The sequence below is a fragment of the Squalius cephalus genome (assembly GCF_949319135.1).
Source record: "Squalius cephalus genome assembly, chromosome: 17".
Taxonomy (NCBI): domain Eukaryota; kingdom Metazoa; phylum Chordata; class Actinopteri; order Cypriniformes; family Leuciscidae; genus Squalius; species Squalius cephalus.
Genome location: NC_137138.1, coordinates 23,741,652 through 23,765,428, shown reverse-complemented (window position 1 = coordinate 23,765,428; position 23,777 = coordinate 23,741,652). Strand labels below are relative to the sequence as shown.

Here is a 23,777-nt window from a genome sequence, read left to right as displayed (position 1 = left end):
GGTAACGTTACACCCCTATTGGTTTGTAAAAGCACAACAATCGTATTGACAATAATGTACCTATAATGGAAGTCTATGGGGCAAGACACTGTACTGAAATAAATGATATTTAGATATTTGTGTGTGTGTGTGTGTGTGTGTGTGTGTGTGTGTGTGTGTGTGTGTGTGTGTGTGTGTGAGGGAGTATTTAAGTATTTGTTAGAGGCCATTACTTTCCAGTGCGATGAGAACCGTGTCCCTGTCGAGTTGAATCACTTGCTTGACCTCCAGAGACTCACCATCTGTGAAGTCACATAACTCCAGTCAAATATAAAAACACACTACCAATCACTCTATGTCATTGTGGCAATGTAAATCATGTAGCTTATTGGAACAATTCTTTATATTAATAGTTTTAGTTTTGACTTCACAGTATTGCCTCTGATTGTTGATGTATCCACACCTGGCAGACTTTGTGGAGTGTCATCCAGGTGGATGATGTCAAAATGCATCTGTCCAGTGGTGTCTCTTTGGCTGGGACGGCTTCTCACCCCCACACAGACCTGTGGCAGCTCTTCCGTTTCCTGTACGAGCAGCTCAAAGATGGGCAGGGACTCCGGCAGACAGAGAGCAATGTGCTGAGAGAAAGAACGAGACAGGAAAGTTACGCAACAGCACAGATATTTTTACAAACCATCGCTCTTATCTCTCATTTCTCACCTTGAGCTGCATGAACTTCTGCAGAGGTTCATACCACATTAGAAGGATTAAACCAGATGGCACAGCGGCACACAGAAAGACGCTGTCAGTGTAGGGGTTTCGTACTAGAAGCGGAGAAACAAACATTAAGATGTGCATGAAATGCCCAGAGAATGATTCACACACTCCTACAGAGGTCATTGGTCCTCACCCACGCTGCATCTTCTACAGCCCTTGGTGTCTGGGATCTTTACTGACATGGCGTACTTCCTGGAGGAAAAAAAAAGAGAATTACTGCCTAAATGAATAAAGTCTGAGAAAACTGAGAACGGCTAGCTCGGCTCAATGACAATAGTTAGGGGTAAGGAGTTCCTTGGGCAGCTTCATTCTTTTTTATCCTTCATAAATGTTTGTTAAAATGGACATTTAAAAAATTAAATGTATAATACATTTTATTTTTAGTAAATTACACTATATGCACATTCAAAAGTCAATATTCAAAAAAGCCGCATTTAATTGATCAGTAAAGGCATTTGTGTTCAAGGCACAAAATATTTGTATTTCAAATAAATGGTGTTCTTTTGAACTTTCATTTCCTCAAAGAACCTTGAAAACGAAGTAAAAAGTTTCCAAAAAAATATTAAGCAGCACAACTGGTTTCAATATTGATAATTCACTCAAATCCAATAATAATTCCCAAATCAGCGTATTAGAAACATTTCAAGGATCATGTGATTGATAATATTTCACAATATTACTGTTTTACTGTATTTTTGATCAAATAAATGCAGCCTGGGTGAGCAGAAGAGAAGTCTTTCAAAATCATTTTGTTTTATTTCACTGACCCAAAAACGTCAAACTTTTGAACGGCAGTATATATATATATATACACGCCACACACACACTTTTGAATGTTCATGCAGCTATATACGTTTTAAGTATTTATATATATATATATATATATACACACACATATATATAAACACACACACATATATATATATATATATATATATATATATATATATATATATATAAACACACGTATATATATAAATATACACACACATATATATACACATACTGTTTCGACCAATTATTGTGCATTATAATAACTCATGTAACCTCATCAACGAACATCATACGGATAGATTGACCGATCTGTGACAAACCTTGCGATTATCTTTGTGCTCAAGCGGTGTGCGTTAATGGCCAGATGTCCCTGTCTACGCTGCATATTTCTGCGGTACTCAAAAAGTGCCGGCAGACTATGAGAAGTCAACTGTGAGGACTTTCCTGTGGACAGAGGAGAGCAGGGAACCAGACAGACAATTAATGAAGACATCAGATCTTTATGGTAGATTGAATAAGGGCATATTAATAACGCTGGACATACCTGAGACGGACATAAGAACGTTGTTCATCACGTACAACCAACTGCACCTCTGAGGAAGCAACTGGAAAAGAAACAAAATATTACACACTTTTCCATGGGATATTTGCTCTGGTAAATTATGGAAGCTTGTTTCCACCTCAGAATTTAAATAATTAAATAAAAAGGTAACTTTATAGTATTATGCAACTTTGTATCTTTTATGTCTTGTAATGGTGCCTCTATATCTCATAGTGTGACTGCCTTATTTTGAGCTTTTTCTTTCTTAAATATTATTTACTCAAAGTTGGACAATTTTAGCATCTTCAAGTTTACTGAGTAAATAAAGATAATCTACCTTCTCCATACTGTCCTCATGGAGCTCATTGAGATTGAGGGTGTAGATGCCCTCCTCAGCACCCAGCATAAGGTATTGATCTATGGGTAAATATCAACAGACAGAAACCTTCACAAGTATGTTTTTACACTAGCCTAGAAATCTAGACGCACCCTAGCGGCAGCAAAATGTATTTTGCAGCCAGGGCAGTCTAGCAACTCTCCATTGACTTTCGAGCTGCAAAAACCTAAATTGGGTCAGTCCAATCACATCGTGTATAGAGTAGGTGGGCCGGGCTTAACATAATGACGACAGAGTTGCGACAGTTCCCTGCTACTTGAAAACAAAGAATGGCGGAGCTGTTGGAGAACAGTCTTTCGAATCGGCTTTGTCCGCGACTCTGGAGGACTTAGAGTTAAGTTTTTCTTTGAGAAAAGAGCATAGAACGGCACTTAAGTCATTCTTAAAAAAAGGAAGATGTGTTCGTAGTTTTGCCGGCCAGATATGGCAAAAGTTGAATCTATCAACTAGCTCCGCTGTTGGGAAAACGCTCTGGTTGGTTGAAGCGCTGTCCTATTGCATGCAGAGGGAATTTGAAAGACAGCCGTTTATCCCGCCCTTTGGATTGAGCCGTGTCTATGGTGAGTTGCCAGACCCAACATCTTGATGTAGGTCTGGCTTGCCAGGCTATTTTTACACTGTCTTGACTGAAACTGTGTTGTTGTCGTTAGCTAAATCTATTAAAAATGTTTCTGATCATTTAAATGAAGCTCAAATAAAAGTATTCGATAAAAAACGTAAAATAAAATTTCAAAATTAGAAATGTTGCCTTCCCAAGTAACTGCGATAAATAAGGCCGCATTTACATTACATGGTTCAAGTGACCCAATTCCAATTTCTTTCCTACCATGTGGCACAGATCGGATATGACCCATGAATGTGTAAGCACATGGATTCCGATATTCTCAGATCGGTTTCAGGCCTCATTCATATGTAAAAAAAAATCTGAAATGAATCAGATTTGTGCATTTGCATCTGGCATGTAATCAGTCAATGCGAGTCGTTTGTTGAAAAAGCGATGGTTGCGAATGACGTCAACTCCACCAACCGCGATCACATGACTCTTTTCAATGACGCAATGGAGGACGATGGCTCAACCCAATGTTTTGCTGACCTTTAAAGATGGTGTGGAAAGCAAAAGCTTGTATTATCATGTCATCTGCGTCCATTGCAAATCGCACCATTTTTACTTCCTTTTTGGCCTAAGCTTTTCCAGGTCAGTAAGTCTACCTTGGGTTGTTTCGCCATGTAAATGCAGATATCGAATGTGGGTCACGTTTAAAAGAAAGTCATCAAAAAATACGAAAGTCATTCAACAAATCAGAATTGGACATCAAGACCTGCAGTGTAAATTCGGCCTAAATGTAAGTTTAAGCATTAAGACTTGGTTTCACAGACAGGGCTTAGACTAAGGATTAGGCCTTAGTTTAATAAGGACATTTATGTCGCTTTTATAAATGTGCCTTAGAAAAAAAACATTACTGATGTGCATCTTGAGACAAAACAATGGCACTGACATATTTTAAGATATATCAGTTGCTTTGAGTTAAAACAGCTCAAACATGCATTTTAGTCTAAAGTGGTAGTTCACACCAAAATGAACATTTTGTCATCATTTACTCACCCTCAAGTTGTTCCAAACCTGTATGAGTTTCTTTCTTCTATTGAACACAAAAGAAGATATTTTGAAGAATGTTGGTAACCAAACAGTTGACGGTAGCCATTGACTTCCATAGTATTTTTTTTTCCTACTATGAAAGTCAATGGGGTTTGATTACCAACATTCTTCAAAATATCTTCTTTTGTGTTCAGCAGAAGAAAGAAACTCATACAGGTTTGGAACAACATGAGGGTGAGTAAATGATGACAAAATGTTCATTTTTGGGTGAACTATCCCTTGTATCCCTATAACTAAGCTATGTCTGTGAAACCAGGGGTAAAATTACTAAAACTGAAACTGTAATAAAAATGATTAAAAGTCACCATGAAACAGAAGTTTCTTTTCTTCCCTATTGTGGTGTATAAATAATTACTGCTAACTCTGGTCTTACCTCTGGTCTTTGGCAGAACCCATGTAACAGCACAGTGAGTCTTTAATGGACAGCCGTTGAATACTTTGGAGAAGCAGGCCCCCATCTGGAAGACAATTTATGATTCATTACAGAGCAATAAGAATGAAATTAAAACGTGCAATTGAATTAGAAGCACATGATTCTCTGTACTTACGTGTACTTGTGGTGTAGGTGGCAGTCCGTGGACAACGGCTGTCTGGAATCAATGAAAACAGAATAAAGTGTGAGAGACCAATGAAATGTTGGCAATGTATAGACATTTCCACAGACTTTCATCAAGTTGACCTGTGTAATATTTTCCTAATGTTTTGTTATGAGCCTCTTGATCTACTTACTGCGTCGTCTGGTTTCCTCCTGAGAGTGCTCCATTCTGGGGAGAGAGGGGGGTCAGGTGGGGGGAAATTATTCCTGGGTCCTCCTGGGTCTGGAGCGACAGAGCTCTCTGCTGTCAAACCTGTTCAACACAGCGGCTGCATCAGTGTTTGGCTTTTAGGCTGGTATTATTTGTGTTCCATAAACTACATTATTTTCACTGGAGCGGTGTGGCCTGATGCTTCAAGATCTGGGGTGAAAACCAAAAAGGCTGTAGGTTCAAACCCTGTAAGTGCTATGCAGTTGCCAATGTGAGTGGTTTTAAAGGCCCCCTGAAATCAAGCAATTAGCTTTTAGTATGAATATGTTAGGCCTTAAGGTTATGAATAAGCTGGTGTGTTCCAAAACAATGACAAAATTCGCATTTAGGAGATATACAGCCTGAACTTACAGTCTCTCTCTTCCGCTAAAATGGATCAGGATTTTTATGACATCACCGCGGACTTCAGCTTCTCATCACAACTTCTGTCCAATCAAATGCTCTCTAGAATCGAAAGCGTCCCGCCCCCTATGATATAAATACCACCTGACCAAAGCGACCGTTGACACGTCACAGAGCAAAAAGGTTGAAGATTTGTGTTCGGTTGCTCAAACGCTTGAGTTTTATCTCGTTTTCCAACTGTACGTTGGTTAAGAATGAAATGGCTAGAATTTATTCACACCTCTATTGAATCCAACGTATCATCAGCGCTCGGTTTCGCATACGCATTGCAGTCTGTGAGGTAAACTAAACACTATTGGCTATTTTAAAAGGGGGCGGAGGAGCAATACAATATGTCCCGCCTTAGCTTCCTGTTTCAGTGGAAATTACGTCAACGCATCATACAAAGCTGCGCGTTCCCAGGCACTTCAGTGGGCCTTCAAGTGTGTTTCTGTAGGTGTTGTGAGGGGTTTTAAAGACCCTGATACACTTCAAGCGAAATCGAAAGACGAAACTGTGACGTCATTTCGAACAAAATTAGGCCAAAACAACATTCATTCGGAGTTTATTTTGGGAGTTTATTTTTATTTTGTTTCAATTGGCTTGCCAAAGCAAAATTTCCAGAAAAGGAACGAGCTACCATTGGTCCGTAGCGATTACTTAATATGTAGGTGTGGTTCTGAGGCTCCGCCTTCTTTGACGTGGAAATCTTCTCCGGTTTGTTTCTTCTGATCGGTACATCGAGGTCAGACGAGTAAAAACATTGGAGAGCTACTTTATAGTAGAAACTGAAGTTGTAATTCTAATCAAATGAGACACTGACACTGTCCTTTTATGTTAAAGGGTTAGTTCACCCAAAAATGAAAATTCTGTCAGTAATTACTCACCCTCATGTTGTTCCAACCCCGTAAGACCTTCGTTCATCTTCGGAACACAAATTAAGATATTTTTTGATTAAATCTGAGAGCTGATCACTCCTCCATAGGCTTCTAAGTGATTGAAACTTGCTGGCCCAGAAAAGTTATTAAAGAGATCGTTAATATAGTCCAAGTGACTCCAGTGGCTCGATCTTAAGTTTATCAAGCGGCGAGAATACTTTTTGTGCGCAAAAACAAACAAAAATAATGACTTTATTCTACTATTCATTTCCTTCTCTCTGAGCCTCGAGTTAGTTTACGTAGTGTTTTTGCGTAGCGCGTCTGTGTTGCACGTCACCACGTATGCTCACTATTGGCCGACGCCGGTCATGTGTGTGATGCGTGATGACGTGCAACACAGACGCGCTACGCAAAAACACTACGAGGCCCAGAGAGAAGGAAATGAATAGTAGAATAAAGTCGTTATTTTTGTTTGCTTTTGCGCACAAAAAGTATTCTCGTCGCTTGATATACTTAAGATTGAGCCACTGGAGTCACTTGGACTATATTAACGATCTCTTTAATAACTTTTCTGGGCCAGCAAGTTTCAATCACTTAGAAGCCTATGGAGGAGTGATCAACTCTCAGATTTAATCAAAAATATCTTAATTTGTGTTCCGAAGATGAACGAAGGTCTTACGCGGTTGGAACAACATGAGGGAGAGTAATTACTGACAGAATTTTCATTTTTGGGTGAACTATCCCTTTAATACGGTAAAGCTGCTTGCTTTAAAGCAATCTATTGTTATCAAGTGCTATATAAATAAAAATGATGTGACTTGACCAGAGTGTCGAATTGCAGAGCTTGTGCAAACACATCCAGATTTCTATGATCAGATGCTTACTTGACTACTGTTTTCTCACCGCTGTCATGTTTGATGTGTTTATTTTGTTATTGAAAGAAAATTGCGCAGCACATTCGGTATTTACATATTAATCTAAATGTTCGCTAACAGTATATCGCTGCGCACGTATTTAGCCCTAAGAAAAGAACGAAAAAGACTTTGCCGTTAGTATATTGGGGTCTTAAAGGGTTAGTTCACCCAAATATTATCCCATAATTTACTCACACTCAAGCCATCCTAGGTGTATGTGACTTTCTTCTTTCAACCAAACACAATTAGAGTTATATTAAAACATATACTGGCTCTTCCAAGCTTTATAATGGGAGTGAATGGTAACTGAGATTTTGAAGCCCAAAAAAAGCACATTTATCCATCATAAAAGAAATCCATACGGCTCCAGGGGGTTTATAAAGGCCTTCTGAAGCGAAGCGATGCGACTTTGTTCGAAAAATATCCATATTTATAACTCTATGAACTATAATCACTGGCTTCCAGTAATGGTCATATGCGAGTCTAGTTTCCGGCGGAAGAGTGACCTCTGATTCGACATTTTTAGAACGGCGTGTCATGCGTTCAAGACGCTGCAAATGACGCAAGACGCGAACGCAACGGTCAAACACGTCCGTCTAGCGCGTGTTTCCATAGAAAAATAATGGAAAAGTAGCGCAGTGGAATGGAAAAATGCATTCTGTGTGAACGGCCCAAAGTGTGGTCATATGTACATACTCTTTAAATTGACTTAACTCACTTTCAGTTGGTGTTGAACAGAGGGAACCCAGACTGGTGGAATGACTGAGGAAGGAGGAGTCTGTGAAGAGGGAGGAGTTCGTGAGGAGTGACAGGTCAGACAGCGTTGAACCAATCAGCAAAGCTGATTCGCTGAGTACGGCAGGGTTAGTGTCAGGGGCGGGGTTCTTCAGAGGGGTGGAGCCAATGAGAGGCGAGGAGAGGGAACAGAGAGCGGGAGATAATTTCTCTTGATTGACAGGTGGGGGAGAAGAGACCACTCTCTTCACAGTCCCATATTTATCCTCTTCATCCAGTGAGTGCTGTGGATTAAATAGACACGAGTTATGTTATTCTACAAGATATTTGACTTTTACATACTACTTTTATTTCTTTGTTCCCTACCGCAGCTGAAGAGCCCCTCTTTATAGTCATACTCCTGCAAAAGAGCAAGGAAAAAGTTAATATTTCATAATTTTGATTGCAAGTGATATTTCTTATGTTATTTACAATAAGGAGGTTGAAGGGTTGTAGATTTATTTTAACTTTAGAGGGACAAACAGAACATTTTCTTTACAAAACCGACTGCAGTACTGACTATTTGTTTTATAGTTTTAACATCCAAAATTGCATCTTTGTCTTCTTTTCCAATACAAAATATAAACAGATGATTAAAACATCATCAAAGGAAATTTCTCTGATAAGCAATTAAGTTATTAACAAGGAGGTGACCAAATATTCCCAACAGAAATAAATGTAATAGTTATAATTATATGCATATATACGTATATACCTCCACAAACACACATTTCTATTTTCTCTTTGTTATAAAAAGATTGTTTATTGGATAATATTGTATCTGCTTTCTGTTTTCATCCAATAAAAACATTATTTGTAACAAATTGAACAGTAAAGTATCTTGAAGATGTGTATTTTGTACACAGGATGATTTGCAATTTTCGAGAAACAAGACAAAAATCTGATTAAGAATGTTTTTTGCAGTGTACCTTTATAATGATTTATAGTTTTCTATAGTTTCTATAGTTTTTTATTTACATTTTTTTTAATAGATTTATAGTTTTGTCTGTCAAGATATAAAAAGTCAGTTTACCTTTCCATCAAGGCCTCTTCCACACATTCTAACAAACTCCTGCAAAATAAAAAAGTTAAAAAAACAATGCAATTCTTAAAACTCGTGCTTCTGAGAAAGACAGTTTTAGCTAAATTTAACACTATATTCATCACATTAGACTTTTTTTTTGTGATTGACAGATGTCAAACCCCTCAGCCAATCAACGTTTTAGGATGACCTACAAGCGTTAGCACATCAGACTCAACATTTACAACTATCACCATTACTTTAGACTAGCAAGAGTGAATATATATATATATATAACCCACGGCGAGTCCTTGTCCGCATTGATAGAGCTCCAGTCATCACACGCCCCCTGATGAAAAACAAGAAACCAATCAGTAATTTAAAAAGCGTGTAGAGTAACATGTTCTCTTTTGCATATGACTGAAGCCTTATTTAAAGGGAAATGAAAATTTGTCATCATTTACACGCACCCTCATGTCATTTCTTTCTTCCATGTAACACAAATGTTTTCAAGTTTGATGTTTTGTGTCCATTTTGTTATTGTATGGAAATGAGCGACAGATGACATTGTTCTAAACTTCTCCTTTTGTGTTCCCATCATACAGGTTGGGAACACTGACTGAATTTTCATTTTTAGGTGAACTATCCCTTTAAATACAGTTCAAATTACTTGGATACATTGGACAAAGTAATTCCAATTTCATTCAATTGTTTAATCTCACCAGATCAGGACAGGGATCCGTCTCCTTTCTCATTGGTGGCCCAAACTTCACATGATCAACTGAAAAACAGAGAAAAAAGTGACAGTCTTGAGCCAAAACGGAATCACTGAATTCAACTGTATCATGCTTCCCCTTTCACATACAACCGTGTGGTAGGAGTATAACGTGTCACTTTCTATAGTATTGTCTGCGTGACTTTCTAACATGCAGATTTGGATGCACACTCATCCATTTATGCACACAGACATGAACCTAAAGACACTCAGAAACACACACGCGCACACAATACGCCCTTTCATAGCTCTAGAGTGGCTTCTCCGTTACAATAGCTGCTGTTGTCCTGTTAGCCTTGGCTTGTGGCCGTGGCTTGCTGTAATCTACCAAACCACAACAATGAGTCTCACTGACTAATGTCACATTCTTGTTCACTCCTGATTAGCCGGTTAGTACTTGTGAGGTGAGGTCATAACGGTCATATTACTCGACAGTTGAAATGTCATGTTTCAAAAGCACATGCAACTTGAAGTTATAGGGGTAATATAAAGAAAAAGCTTTTGTAATAAAAGAGACCTTATTCCTTGGTCCAAAAAAGACCAACAACTGAAAATGAGCTCCAAAAATGACACATTTTTGTAACATTAAAAGGATACATTGATGATCGACTATGTTTACATGCCATGGTAGGGTTTTGTGTATTTGTGAGTGCTGTTAAAGGGATATTTCACCACTGGAAAGATGAATGTGTATTTAAATTGGGTCATTTATGTAGTAGAAATGTGAAATTATTTTAGAATTTTGTGCCTTCAAGACTGAGAAAAGCCAGAAAATGTATTTTTAGCTCATGTGGATGAAAGACAACAACTCCCAGAATGCACTTGCTTCACTGCCCTATGAGGCCACTCCCAAGCCACGCCTACTGGTTACAGAGGGCAGTATCGGAAGAAATGATACAACTAGGCTACTAGATGACTCGAAACTAAAAAAGACACCGTTTTATCATGAGGTCCCACCCCCTATGGGCGGGTTCATGCGGAACGAGCTCCTACTACTGGCTGTAGTCTCTAGCCTCTGGCCAAAAAAGCCTCCGATGACGCTAAATGACGATTTTTGCGTCATCTGAGTTTTTTTCCCAGACACACAATACGGAAATCTCTCGTCTCAAGGGGACATGAGGGAGGGAAGAACGGTCATTCGAAAATACTACCGGGTTTCTACTGATACAAAGCTTAATGCTAATCGGTGAAGTATCCCTTTAATCATTTCACATGTGAAGAGGGTGGGATTCTTAAAGACACAATTCCAAAAATGGCCACTTAATGGGATAGTTCACCCAAAATGTTTAATTCTGTCATCATTTACTCACCCTCATGTCGTTCCAAACCCGTAAATGAAGATATTTTTAATGAAATCTGAGAGCTTTCTGTCCCTCCATTGACAGTCAATGCAACTACCATTTTGTCGCTTCGAAAAGTTCATAAAGAGATTGTAAAATTAATCCATATGAATTGAGCGGTTTAGTCCAAATTTTCTGAAGAAACACGATCGCTATATATGGCTTTTATTCACATAGAAACATTCATCAACTCACACATCAGTTGTGATAAACGGAAGATCAAGCAATGAGGTTCATTCTCGTGTTACGGAGCACGTTTGAGCTTCAGCAAGAACCAATGAGGTTCATTCTCGTGTTACGCAGCACGTTTGAGCTTCAGCAAGAACCAATGAGGTTCATTCTCGTGTTACGCAGCACGTTTGAGCTTCAGCAAGAACCAATGAGGTTCATTCTCGTGTTACGCAGCACGTTTGAGCTTCAGCAAGAACCAATGAGGTTCATTCTCGTGTTACGCAGCACGTTTGAGCTTCAGCAAGAACCAATGTGGTTTGTCTCGCGCGTCAAGCAGGTTCGATTGAACTTCTGTTTATGTTCGCTGATCAATGTTTAAAAATTGAATAAAAGCCTAAATTCAATCTGTTCATCATATTAAGCAGTTGTGGCTCTTCAGAAAATTTGGACTAAACCGCTCAACTCATATGGATTAGTTTTACGATCTCTTTATGAACTTTTTGAAGTGGTAGTTGTGTAGCTGTCAATGGAAATACAGAAAGCTCTCAGGATGTCATTCAAAAGATCTTCATTTGTGTTTCGAAAATTAAAGAAAGTCTTATACAGGTTTGGATTGTCATGATGAAAATTTTTTTCATTTTTGGGTAAACTAACCCTTTAAAGCAGAGTTCTCAAACCGGTTCCAGGGAGGGCCTAGTGTATGCAGGTTTTTGGTCTTTCCCTTCAATTAGTGCCCAATTAAGACCTAGGTCCTAGACTACCAGGTGAGGGGAGATCTTAACCTATTAGTGACCTACTCAATCAGTTTGGTTCAAGGTAAAAGAGAAAACCTGCATACACTAGGCCCTCCGTGGAACCGGTTTGAGACCACTGCTTTAAAGGGATGGTTTACCCAAATATGAAAATTCTGTCATCATTTACTCTCTAACCTCATGTCATTCCAAACCTTTCAGTGGAACATAAAATAAGATATTTTAAAGAACGCTGGGAACCAAACAACATTGGAGCTCATTTACTTCAATTGTAGGGACAAAATAACAGAGACATTTCTCAAAATATCTTCTTTTATGTTTGACAGAAGACAGAAAGTCATACAGTTTTGGAGTGGCATGAGGGTAAATAAATGATGACTCAATATTCATTCTTGAGAGAACTTCCCTTTAATTTTAAGGGTCAGAAAATGCTCATGAAAAACTAAATTACATTTTTAGTACAAGAAACTGTGATATTATAAGTAGACCTCAGGTACAAATATAACATTATTTATCTAAAAGTGTATGATATAACCCCATTAGTTTACAAAATGGTTGATTATTAACTGAAACAAAAACAAAAATCGACTATTGAATCAAAGTGAAGGCCTCTCTTTTAGATACACAAAATGTTTTTTTGAACAAATGTAAACATAAAAATGATCTATCTGCAATCGGATGCAATAACATATTAACTAGTAAAACTAGTTGTTTTACTGTGTATTAAAGTATGAACAGGACTCACATTGCTCCTCAGACAGAGTTCTCTGAACAGGAATTTTCGCTAGAGAATGAATCTTATCAGGTAAGACACTGCAAGTCTGTAAACACACACACAGAAATACAAACACTAACACAAACTCTATAACCACATCAAGACCTTTTACCTTACAGTAAACAAGCACTGTACAGAGAAGTGATGTTAAAAGTCATATATTTCACATGTCAGGTTAAAGCCATGTTACTGTCTACGTACAGTTTGAGTTTTAAAGGTGAAACGTGCCATTTTTGTACCATTTGTGGCACCAAATGGAACTGCAAAAATAATTATTCCTGGGTCAATGACAAATACATTCTCAGAAATGTACTGTTTGTGTTCAAATTGGTTTCATTTGTTTTTGAAAAACCTTGATAAAATTAATGTTTTAATTTAATGACCCGAAATTACTTGTAACTATCAAGTCAAGTAAAAAAACATAATATTGTGTCTTGAACACGTGTATGTTATTTTAGTGTCATTGATATACTATTATAGTTTTGATAATATTTTAAATTAGGTTTTTTATATTTGGTTTTCATTTTAATTCAAGTTTTAGTAATTTTGTTATGTTTTTGTCATTTTTATTACTTTTTTAAAAATGGCTACATTGTTTTTAAGTAAGAATTAGTTTTTAGTTTTAGTTTAATTTGTTTTGTATGGAAGCTTGTTTCAGCCACTGAATAAAAAATAAAAAAGTTAACTGTAACTTTTTAGCTCACAATTCGGACTTTTTTTTCTCGCAATTGCGAGGTTATATCTTGCAATTCTGAGTTATAAAATATCACGCAATTGCGAGTTTGCGAGTTAAGAAAAGTATTTTTTTTTTCTCAGAACTGGACTTTATAACTCTCAATTGCATGTTTAAAATCTCACAATTCTGAGGAAAGAAGTCAGAATTATGACATTTTACTTGCAATTACGAGAACAAAAGTCAGAATTGTGAAATTAAAGTCACAATTTTTTTTAAATTTAAATTTAAATTTGATGCCCCTCAAAAGTAATTCCAAAATGAAAAAAAAAATGAAAAAGCGCTTTCAAGTCATTCCATGTATGAATTACATTTGTATGTATTTTTGAATTCATTAATTAACTAATAGATCTGGACAAACAACTGAGCATTATGTCATTGACCCTATTTCCACCATGTTTCCCAAATATGATGTTGGACTGTTCAAGCAAACACAGCATGATAAGCACGACAGTAACAGTGTTTACACATTTCAAAAAGTCAGTCTACTAATGGATCACTAATATTTCTCTCACACTGAACTAGGATTGATATGGAAGCTTGTTTCCACCACAGAATAAAACATTTTAAAAGATAATTGCAACTTTATATCTCTCAATTGCGAGTTTACATCTCGCAATTCTGACTTTATTTCTCAAAATTGCGAGATATAAAGTCAGAATTGCGAGATATAAAGTCAGAATTGCGAGATATAAAGTCAGAATTGTGTGTTATAGAGTTGCGAGATATAAACTTGCAATTGCGAGATATAAACACAATTGCGAGAAATAAACTCTTCGCAAAGAGTAAATAAATTCACATCTCGCAATTCTGACTTTATAACACGCAATTGGGATTTTATATCATGCAATTCTGACTTTATATCTCCCAATTGCGTGTTATAAAGTCAGAATTGCGAGATATAAACATGCAATTCCGATAAAAAAAAGTCTGAATTGCGAGATAAAAAGTCGCAATTACCTTTTTTATTTTTAGCGCAATTTTCCACCGGACAAAATTGCGATTGTTAACTCATGATTTCTGTTCTGTCTGTGCGCACCAATCTTGCACTTCTATCTACTCCTCAACCAGACCACCTAGAGACTTCGGGTTTTCGGCATTATGTTAAGGAAGGTCTAATCTCGGGAACGCACAAAAAAAAATCCAGGAAAAGATTTACTATCTCTTAGTGTTGTGATCCCATGACGTCAGAAAATTGCGCTAAAACACTCACTGAGTTTTTATTACTTGTTTATTCTGTGGCGGAAACAAGCTTCCATAGATCGGAGAAAACACAGCACACTTTAGCTTTAATCTAAAAAGATCTGGAAAAAACTTTCCCCATTTTAAAAGGAAAATAAATGTATTGCCCTCCATTCACCTCGAGGTCGCTCTCATCCATAGTGTGTGTCTGTTGAAGATCAGGGTTATTGACTGTGTCCAGCAGCTCTATAACCAGGTTACGTGTGAGGAGCTGCGTGACAAAAGCATGCTGAAAAAGAAACAAACAAAAAGGTCATTCTAACTAATAAAGTCAGTATCAGGCCCTAAAATAAAGATGATTTTTGACATAGTTCTGGTTAACAAGCACCTGTAGGAGTTTTTCTGCTGTCGGCCTTTTCCGAGGGTTCTTCGTGAGTGCCATTTTGATGAAATTGTGAAATTCCGTGGACCTAATTACGCAAATAAACTTGCTTTCACTGATTTTGCAAACTTAATAAAATGCAAAGATGAAATTATACTTTTTATTAAATACCATTTGTTCTTGTCCTTCAGTTTGGGAGGCTGAAAACTGCTCTTGGACATCAGCATCAGAGCTCTGAGGGCATAATAACAAAATAACGGTCAAAGTCTGTGAAAAGTTCGACACAATCTCATAGCAATTCATAAGTATTTTACATTTTGGTGAATTGGTGGCTAATTCGTGTGAATTCGTACAATTTCGTACAATTACAGATTACAAGTTACCCAATTTAGAATGTAATCAGTAGTGTTACTATTTCAATTACTTTATTAAAGTAATGTAACTGATTACATTTGATTACTTTTAGATTACTTTTCAAAATTTCTAACGAATGTTTTCAACTGTTAATCATTTTCAAAAATTTAAACCAGGCAGGATTAACCGGCAAATTCAACCATTTATGCAAATTCTGCGATTCAAACAAGAGATCCAATCAAAAGCATCAGAATAGCATCACTTTAATATGGCCTTTAAATGGCAGGAGGCATCGTACACATCAAAAACAAACAAATTAATATTATTCAACATACAGTATCCTAGCTTTTTACAGAAAATATTCAGATGTAGCCCCCTTTGTAATCGTTAACATTTTCATAAGTAACTGTAATTTAATTACACAATTTTTCTCAGTAACTGATTACAGTTACATTTATTTAGTAATTTAATTACGTAACGCCATTACATGTAACTAGTTACTCCCCAACACTGCTCATTTGTATGTTTTTGCACGATCTGCTTAAGCCTCAGAAGGACCTTCATGATTACTTTTTACTAAAAATCGTACATTTTCATACAATTCACATCATACGAATTCATGTGACACCTCGTTGGGTTGGAAAAGCTGCATCTTTTGTCTGCTAGACAATTTAACATCACTTTTTGCAGCATCAGGTGAAAACATTATTAATCATTGCTGTTTTTGTTGTTGGTTTTTGGAATAGCAAGTTTCAGGTTTGCCAAAGGGGTCAAAGTTTGCCTGGCTCAAACTGTGTAAACCGATTTGAAGTTAGCAAAACAGATGGAATCGCACCTTTAACATTGGGGAATGTACTTTGTAGTGTAACTATCACAGGATGTTAAAAGATTTGAAGGGTCTACAAGTGTGTGTGTGTGTGTGTGTTCAAACCTCATAGGGTGTAGGTCAAACATAGGCGGTTGCAGCTCTGCTAGTTCAATAGCTGTGATGCCCACCGCCCAGATATCACACAGCTGGTTATAACCCCCTTTCCTTTCCACTGCCGCAACCTCTGGGGCCATCCTGAGAGAAAGTCATTAAAGTAATATATGAAAGAAGCAAATAACAAATGAGCCAGAAACAATCGGACATGGGATTTTTAACATGACTCATTATGTGATCAAACTGCTTTCAAACTGCCGACCCAAAAGGGAATTAAATATACAGGACATAAATAAATCCGAGGTGAAAACTAGAATCCACTCTCTGAATTAAGTTTCATTTGACACCAATGCACTAATATTTGAAATATTTACAGCATACTGTTTCACAAACTATTTTATTATAAATAATAGAATAATACCACTAAACAAAAATCAGTATGCATTTTATATTCTATATTCCGATAATTCGTTTAATAAACACTACCGTTCCAAAGTTTGGGGACAATAAGTTTTTGTTTTTTTAAAGAAATTAATACTTTTATTCAGCGAGGATGCATTAAATTGATCAGAAGTGACAATAAAGACTTTTATAATGTTGAAAAGAAAAAAGAATGCTGAAATAAAGTATCACAGTTTACACAAAAATATTAAGCAGCAAGACTGTTTTGGTAGCATTTTATTTTACCGTCCTGTTCATACTATGAACTTATAGAAATTATAATAACTGTGTAATACTAGGTATTAACCCTAAACCTAACCTTAACCCATGTAGTTATCTACTACATGTAAGTGAACATTCTGTAAATTAAAATGTATACAATGTTTCTTGAGCAGCAAATCAACATATTAGAATGATTTCTGAAGGATCATGTGACTGAAGACTGGAGTAATGATGCTGAAAATTCAGCTTTGCCATTACAGAAATAAATGACATTTTAAAATTAAAGGTGCAGTAAGGGAAGTAAGTGAGTAAGTAAAGTCAATCAGACCGAGCAGCACAACAAACTTGTGGCCAATCAGCAGTAGGGGGCGTGTCCAATCGTGACGGGGGAGGAGAGAGAGGGAGATTTGAAGAAAGACTGTAGAAAGAGAGATGGCTGAGAGACATTACAATGGAGAAAAGGGCAGAGGAATATCATTGGACAAAGAAGGACTGTGAAAATGGACACCAAGGTTGCGTTGTTTCTTCTCAAGCATTGCTTTTGAGTGTGTGCTGCTTGTGACTAACAACAAACTCTTCCTGGTATATACTTGTGTATTGTATGTTAATTTTTTGTTCTTTTTTTGCTTTTCTTCTGTTATGATAAAGATCTTTTTTTCACTCGCCTTGCGTGTGATTTTGGTGGCGGAGCAATGAAGGGAGGGGTGTGTTTGTTTGGGTTGTTTTCAAATATCAACAGTGTTCAACAATGATTCTCAGAAATCGCTTACTGACCCTTTAAAGTAGAAACAGTAAAAATTCACACTAGTACTGTTTTTACTGTACTTTTTACTAAAAATAAATGCAGTCTTACCAACGCCAATCTTTTGAACGCAAAACAAAAGAACTGTTTACAAAAGTAGCATATCTCGGTGACTCACCAGTACGGCGTCCCGATGAAGGACTTTCTCTTAGCAACAGATGCGTTGATCTCAGCTGCCACTCCAAAATCCGCTGGTAGACAGACAGAGGGGAGACAAAAGGACATATTTAAGAGATTTATGGAGTATTAGTTAATATATGCATGTGTGTGTCTGAGACAGGGGTAAGCCCTGACTGACCTAGTTTGACATCTCCTCGCTCTGTCAAAAGAATGTTGGCACCCTGTGGGCAACCAAGAATGACACAATGAGCACATCCACGCTATCAGACCCAAGCTATCATCTCACATGCATCATTGTGCTATAGAGAGATATACAGATATACAGACTCATATACAGATAATGAACTCTACTAACGTTTATCAAACACACTGCATGGCAACATGGTTATAGGCAATAATGGCTTATTGATTTGTAAAATTACTTTTATGTCTCTATGCATTTTTCCCGCATGATGGAGATGATGTAGTCCCTGTAAACAAATAGAAAACAATTGTGAAAAATACAGCATAAATGAGCTTTACTAACCTTTAACCCTGATTAGTAATTAATCCTGGGTAGAAAGGTTGAAATTTCCCTTTTATTTGCATATTTAGAGGAATGTTTTGAAATTGACATATTTTGAAAATCAAAATGTATCTTTCGGTGAAACGACAGATTTCTCCAATCATTTAGTCTGCTTAAACCCCGCCCCTTTCTTACTAATGACCTCAGGCTCGCAATCAGAAACTTTATTTAGATTTTCTCCAAATAAACAGAGTACATCATACAATTACAATGTACTTATAACCCTTAATATGTTTATGACTTTCATGTCTCTAGTTAATAAAAAGGTCCATGCAACAAATAGGCTCGCAATAAGATCTGCCTCTGTCCAAACAACAACCGATGGATAGAACCTCATCCCCGCCTTAATTTTTTTTCGATAACCGGTTTTACGCGGCTTTACGTCACATTTCGAAGGAAAGATTTGTCCCTACTTCAGTCCGACACAAATAAGACTAGGGATGCACGATACATCGGCCACCATATTGATGTCGGCCGATATATGTTAATTTTTAGTGTTAACGTTATCATCCCAATAAAAATTGGCCGATATATTAAAGCCGATAAATAATGGATTATTTCCTTCAGCTGAGACTCTTCAGATGTGTACACCATTATGGTTTTGAATTGCTTGAAATATGATTGGAATCACTTCAAAAAAGGAAAATACAGTTAAGTGCAACATGTGCAGCTTAAAGGGATAGTTCACCCAAAAATGAAAATTCTGTCAGTAATTACTCACCCTCATGTTGTTCCAACCCCGTAAGACATTCGTTCATCTTCGGAACACAAATTAAGATATTTTTGATGAAATCTGAGAGCTGATCACTCCTCCAGGCTTCTAAGGGACTGAAACTTGCTGGCCCAGAAAATGTATTAAAGACATCGTTAATATAGTCCAAGTGACTCCAGTGGCTCAATCTTAAGTTTATAAAGCGACGAGAATACTTTTTGTGCGCAAAAACAAACAAAAATAACGACTTTATTCCACTTTTCATTTCCTTCTCTCTGGGCCTCGGGTCTTTTCACGTAGTGTTTAAGCGTAGCGCGTCTGTGTTGCAAGTCACCACGTATCACACATGACCAGCGTCGGCCAATAGTGAGCCTACGTGGTGACGTGCAACACAGACGCGCTACGCTTAAACACTACGTGAAAAGACCCGAGGCCCAGAGAAAAGGAAATGAAAAGTGGAATAAAGTCGTTATTTTTCTTTGTTTTTGCGCACAAAAAGTATTCTCGTCGCTTGATAAACTTAAGATCGAGCCACTGGAGTCACTTGGACTATATTAACGATGTCTTTAATACATTTTCTGGGCCAGCAAGTTTCAGTCCCTTAGAAGCCTGGAGGAGTGAGACAGCTCTCAGATTTCATCAAAAATATCTTAATTTGTGTTCCGAAGATGAACGAATGTCTTACGGGGTTGGAACAACATGAGGGTGAGTAATTACTGACAGAATTTTCATTTTTGGGTGAACTATCCCTTTAAGTCTATCATATATAGGCTACATTAAAATTATAATGAGAACATTATTATAATTGTGTGCTTGGGACATGGATTTTATAGTGAGACTTTTGTTTGTAATCAGGCTCTCTCTAAAAAAAAAACCCCAAAAAACGTGGATTTAGATTCTTCGGCCAATATATCGGTTATCAGCTTTCAAATATAAGGAATTATCGGTTATCGGTATCGGCCAAAATTTTCATATCGGTACATCCCTAAGATAAGACCAATAACCAATAAATGGCTGATATAAAAATCATATTCTTTTTTTTTGTTGAAATAAAATAAAACAGTAAAAGCTAAAAATCGTAAAAAGCTCAATTTAGACATCATAACATTCTAATGTACAATATAAAAAATATTATTATTATAATTAGATAATATTTTATATTATATTGCTATTAAAGTTTAAGTAAATGTATATCCATACATATTTAATAACAATGGTTGGGCAAGTATAGCATTCAGTAGGCATGCAACTGGTTTAGAAATGTCTCTACATAAATCAAATCATCATCACTTTAATTGATGCAATTGTCATCACTGTTTGATGTCTTTAAGTGCTGAAACTAAACACAGCATGTGGAAGTTTCTGTGACTGTACAAAGCGCATTCATATTTAAAGATGGAAGCATTGTTTAGTTTATTGTTTAGATTGATTGTCTGTTGCTAAACAACTCACCACCAAATTCAAGCACCGTACTGTTTAAACATTTGTCGCTGCTATTTAAGTTAAAAATTGCTGCAGTGTTAAAAGTTTGAAACATTGCTTGATGCAGGGTTAAAAGTGGATTAAAATAGTTAAGAAAGGTGTGAAATGCAACAGAGTGTGAAAAGACAACCACAAACAACCTAATGCCAAGACAGATCACTAAAAACATATACTGTACATAAGTTTAAAGTTCCTTCCTATTGCGCCATGAACCTAAAGTGATGAAAAACTTGAAAGTGTACTCACCTGAAGTGTCTCTCTGCTCACATAAGCAATCTGTCTCTCTTTCAGAGGACCAGTGACTGCAGAAACACAATGACTTTATTCAGACTGATAAATTAATCCTCTTTCAGGCAATATAAATAACAACAGAAACCACTGCAAACGGAATGAGCCTTCATACAAATACGGAAACAACATATAGCAAAGCTTGGTTTTGAAACCATTTAACATAACCACTTCAGCTTTTTGTATCCAATCATTTAAGATAAAAAAATCATTGATAGATTAATCGATCATCAAACTATTTGCAGTGCTAATAATGTCCTAGAACATCTATGTACAGTAATTGGAAATATATGCATTCATGTATCACATTAGATAGATGTCAATCTTTGAACTGTACCATGGTAAATGTCCTGCAATGATCCTCCTCCACAGAATTCCATGCAGATCCATAACTTGTTATTTCTATGGAATATGAAGAAGTTCATTATTAGATTTACTTCAGTTTCCTATTTGTTAGTTTCCTGCGGGACTAACCTGAGGTAGCTGCCGAAATAGGCGACAATGTTTTTGTGAGTGCAATCCTTCATCATGGTTATCTCATGTTGAATGCTTGAAATATCATCACCTGACAGAAAAAGAAAAAGAGGACTTGTCTGTAATCTTGTATGATTCTGCTTTGCTATCATGTGTGGGATTTACCAGGATTAAAAGATTGATCTGAAATTCAGATGCTGCAGTGAGTAATTCAGTTCAAATTGAATTTACAACCATAATACATGGGTCTCTAAAGATATATTAAGTTGCAGCTTCTTTCCTTTCTAATCCTGTTCAGTTTTGAAATCTGAATATGTGTTAATGCGTTGATGCGGATATCTTCAGTTCGGAAGCTCAAAACAAAAAACAACAAAGAATGAATGTAATATTTAATGTTAAGATAATAAGTGTTGGACAATAACTGTAGGTGGCGATTAACAGATATCTGAGATTTTACTTGACTTAAAAAAGGGTCAGTCCACCCAAAAATGTAAATTCTGTCAGTAATTACTCACCCTCTTGTCGTTCCAAACCCGCAAGACTTTCGTTCATCTTCGGAAAACAAATGAAGATATTTTTGATGAAATCTTAAGAGCTTTCTGTCCCTCCATTGACAGCTACGCAACTACCACTTTCAAGCCCCAGAAAGGGAAAAAAACTTAGGCAACTGGGCCTTGAAAGTAGTAGTCGCGTAGCTGTCAATGGAGGGACAGAAAGCTTTCAGATTTCATAAAAAATATCTTCACTTGTGTTCTGAAGATGAATGGAAATCTTACGGACATAGGGTGAGTAATCAATGACAGAATTATTTTTTTTGGGTGAACTATCCCTTTAATTGACCATTTGTTAAGCCCCGCCCCTTTAACTTTAGGTCACTCAGAACAGAATTTCCATGATACATGAATTTTGGTGAAACTTGCTCATAAAGGGATAAAAATAGAACGAAAATGTTCAATATGTGTTTTACAATTATGTGCGACATTGCAAAAAACCTTTATCTGGCAAATTCTTTTAACAGTCAACTGTTTCTAACATTTCTACAATGCTTTCACAGTGGTATTAGTGACACTACAACGACCTGAATCAATGTGTAACTATGATAAGGGAACTGGCAACAACGTTTTACTGTATTTTTGAGTCATTTCTGTAGTGCAGGGTTTCCCAAACTGGGAAACCTGAAGAGCTAATAGTCATTAAAATGTTTCCTGCTTTGAAAAGTTCATAAGAACTTTGTAATGGATATGGATTGCTACGGAGCCACTAAAGGGAAATGGTGAAGAAAGAAATATGAGATGGGAGGAAAAATTATTTGGCAATGATTTTGCGTTCTCTCTGAAATGTTTTGTGTTATATTACAGAACGCAAAAGCATTGACTCATTATTTTTCACCACCACGTCCCCTTAGGGGCTCCGTAGATTACTTACAATATGGATTTTTGGGTGAACTATCCCTTTAAATTGTCAAGGGGTACATGAAATAAATAGTGGATAGTTTAAAACTATTTAAACATACGGAAATTCCATAGACTTACATTAGAAAAAAATGCAAATGTCAACAGTTGCTAAACTGGAGTTTAAAAAAGGGTTTAGAAAAAGGAAATTTTCCCATTTTAAAATACGTTCGAACAAATTTTGACTAAATAATTGCCTAGAATTTTGTTGCCTAGACTTTTGTTACATTTATTTACATTAGATTGACCACTCAAATATCATCCACATCTACTGAAAAGGCCAAACAATAGTAAACATCACTATATCAATACAATGCAAATAAAGTTTATGACCTACCAGGGTCCAGTTTGACCACTTTAATAGCTGCGATGACTGAAGTCTTAATGCTACGGGCCTATAAGGACAAAGAAACAAAGTTGGTGCTTTATGCAGATGAGTTTAATGTCATTGTGCTTCTACACATAAGCAATGCATGTTGACATCAAACCTTTGCATCAGTCAGAATAAGAGGAATTTCCTCCTGTTTTTTTGTAAGGTCGCTTGTGTCAAGCCATCACAACAACTGTTGTGTCATGTCACTTTCAAGCTCCACATAATTTTTTTGTGGTTGCAGTGGATCATAAAAAGCCAGTGCACAAAGTACCGAAGGTATTTTAATACATTCGCAAATACACACTACCTCTTTGGCATTTGACTGGGTATCAGTTCCAGCTTTTAAAGGCCTTATATTTTAACATGAAATAAATGTGATTGTCTCATTCACTATATCACAAGAAACAGACAGTTGATGGACCCCATTGACTTCCATAGAAGGAGAAAAAAAATTAAAATACTATGAAAGTAAATGGGGTCCAAAAACTGTTTGGTTACCAACATTCTTCAAAATATCTTCTTTTGTGTTCAGCAGAATAAAGAAACTAATACAGGTTGGGAA

The 23,777-nt window shown here is 36.7% G+C and overlaps 1 protein-coding gene across 1 annotated transcript in view; it reads right to left on the bottom strand.

Moving 5' to 3' along the window:
* map4k6 (mitogen-activated protein kinase kinase kinase kinase 6) overlaps nt 1–23,777 on the bottom strand; it is a 28,366-nt gene that overhangs the window by 2,089 nt on the left and 2,500 nt on the right. Inside the window, exons 2-28 of the mRNA XM_079846826.1 lie at nt 23,180–23,237; nt 21,392–21,482; nt 21,255–21,319; nt 20,876–20,931; nt 18,293–18,340; nt 18,049–18,091; nt 17,869–17,941; nt 16,295–16,426; nt 15,181–15,243; nt 15,016–15,097; nt 14,806–14,916; nt 12,683–12,758; nt 9,622–9,680; nt 9,202–9,248; nt 8,912–8,950; nt 8,206–8,239; nt 7,823–8,123; nt 4,855–4,973; nt 4,674–4,715; nt 4,499–4,583; nt 2,409–2,488; nt 2,075–2,135; nt 1,851–1,974; nt 890–948; nt 700–803; nt 443–617; nt 213–281 (exon numbers count right to left, since the gene is read on the bottom strand). Of these exons, the coding sequence (XP_079702952.1) occupies nt 213–281; nt 443–617; nt 700–803; nt 890–948; nt 1,851–1,974; nt 2,075–2,135; nt 2,409–2,488; nt 4,499–4,583; nt 4,674–4,715; nt 4,855–4,973; nt 7,823–8,123; nt 8,206–8,239; nt 8,912–8,950; nt 9,202–9,248; nt 9,622–9,680; nt 12,683–12,758; nt 14,806–14,916; nt 15,016–15,097; nt 15,181–15,243; nt 16,295–16,426; nt 17,869–17,941; nt 18,049–18,091; nt 18,293–18,340; nt 20,876–20,931; nt 21,255–21,319; nt 21,392–21,482; nt 23,180–23,237 (2,296 nt within the window). The remainder of the gene's footprint in view (nt 1–212; nt 282–442; nt 618–699; nt 804–889; nt 949–1,850; nt 1,975–2,074; nt 2,136–2,408; nt 2,489–4,498; nt 4,584–4,673; nt 4,716–4,854; nt 4,974–7,822; nt 8,124–8,205; nt 8,240–8,911; nt 8,951–9,201; nt 9,249–9,621; nt 9,681–12,682; nt 12,759–14,805; nt 14,917–15,015; nt 15,098–15,180; nt 15,244–16,294; nt 16,427–17,868; nt 17,942–18,048; nt 18,092–18,292; nt 18,341–20,875; nt 20,932–21,254; nt 21,320–21,391; nt 21,483–23,179; nt 23,238–23,777) is intronic.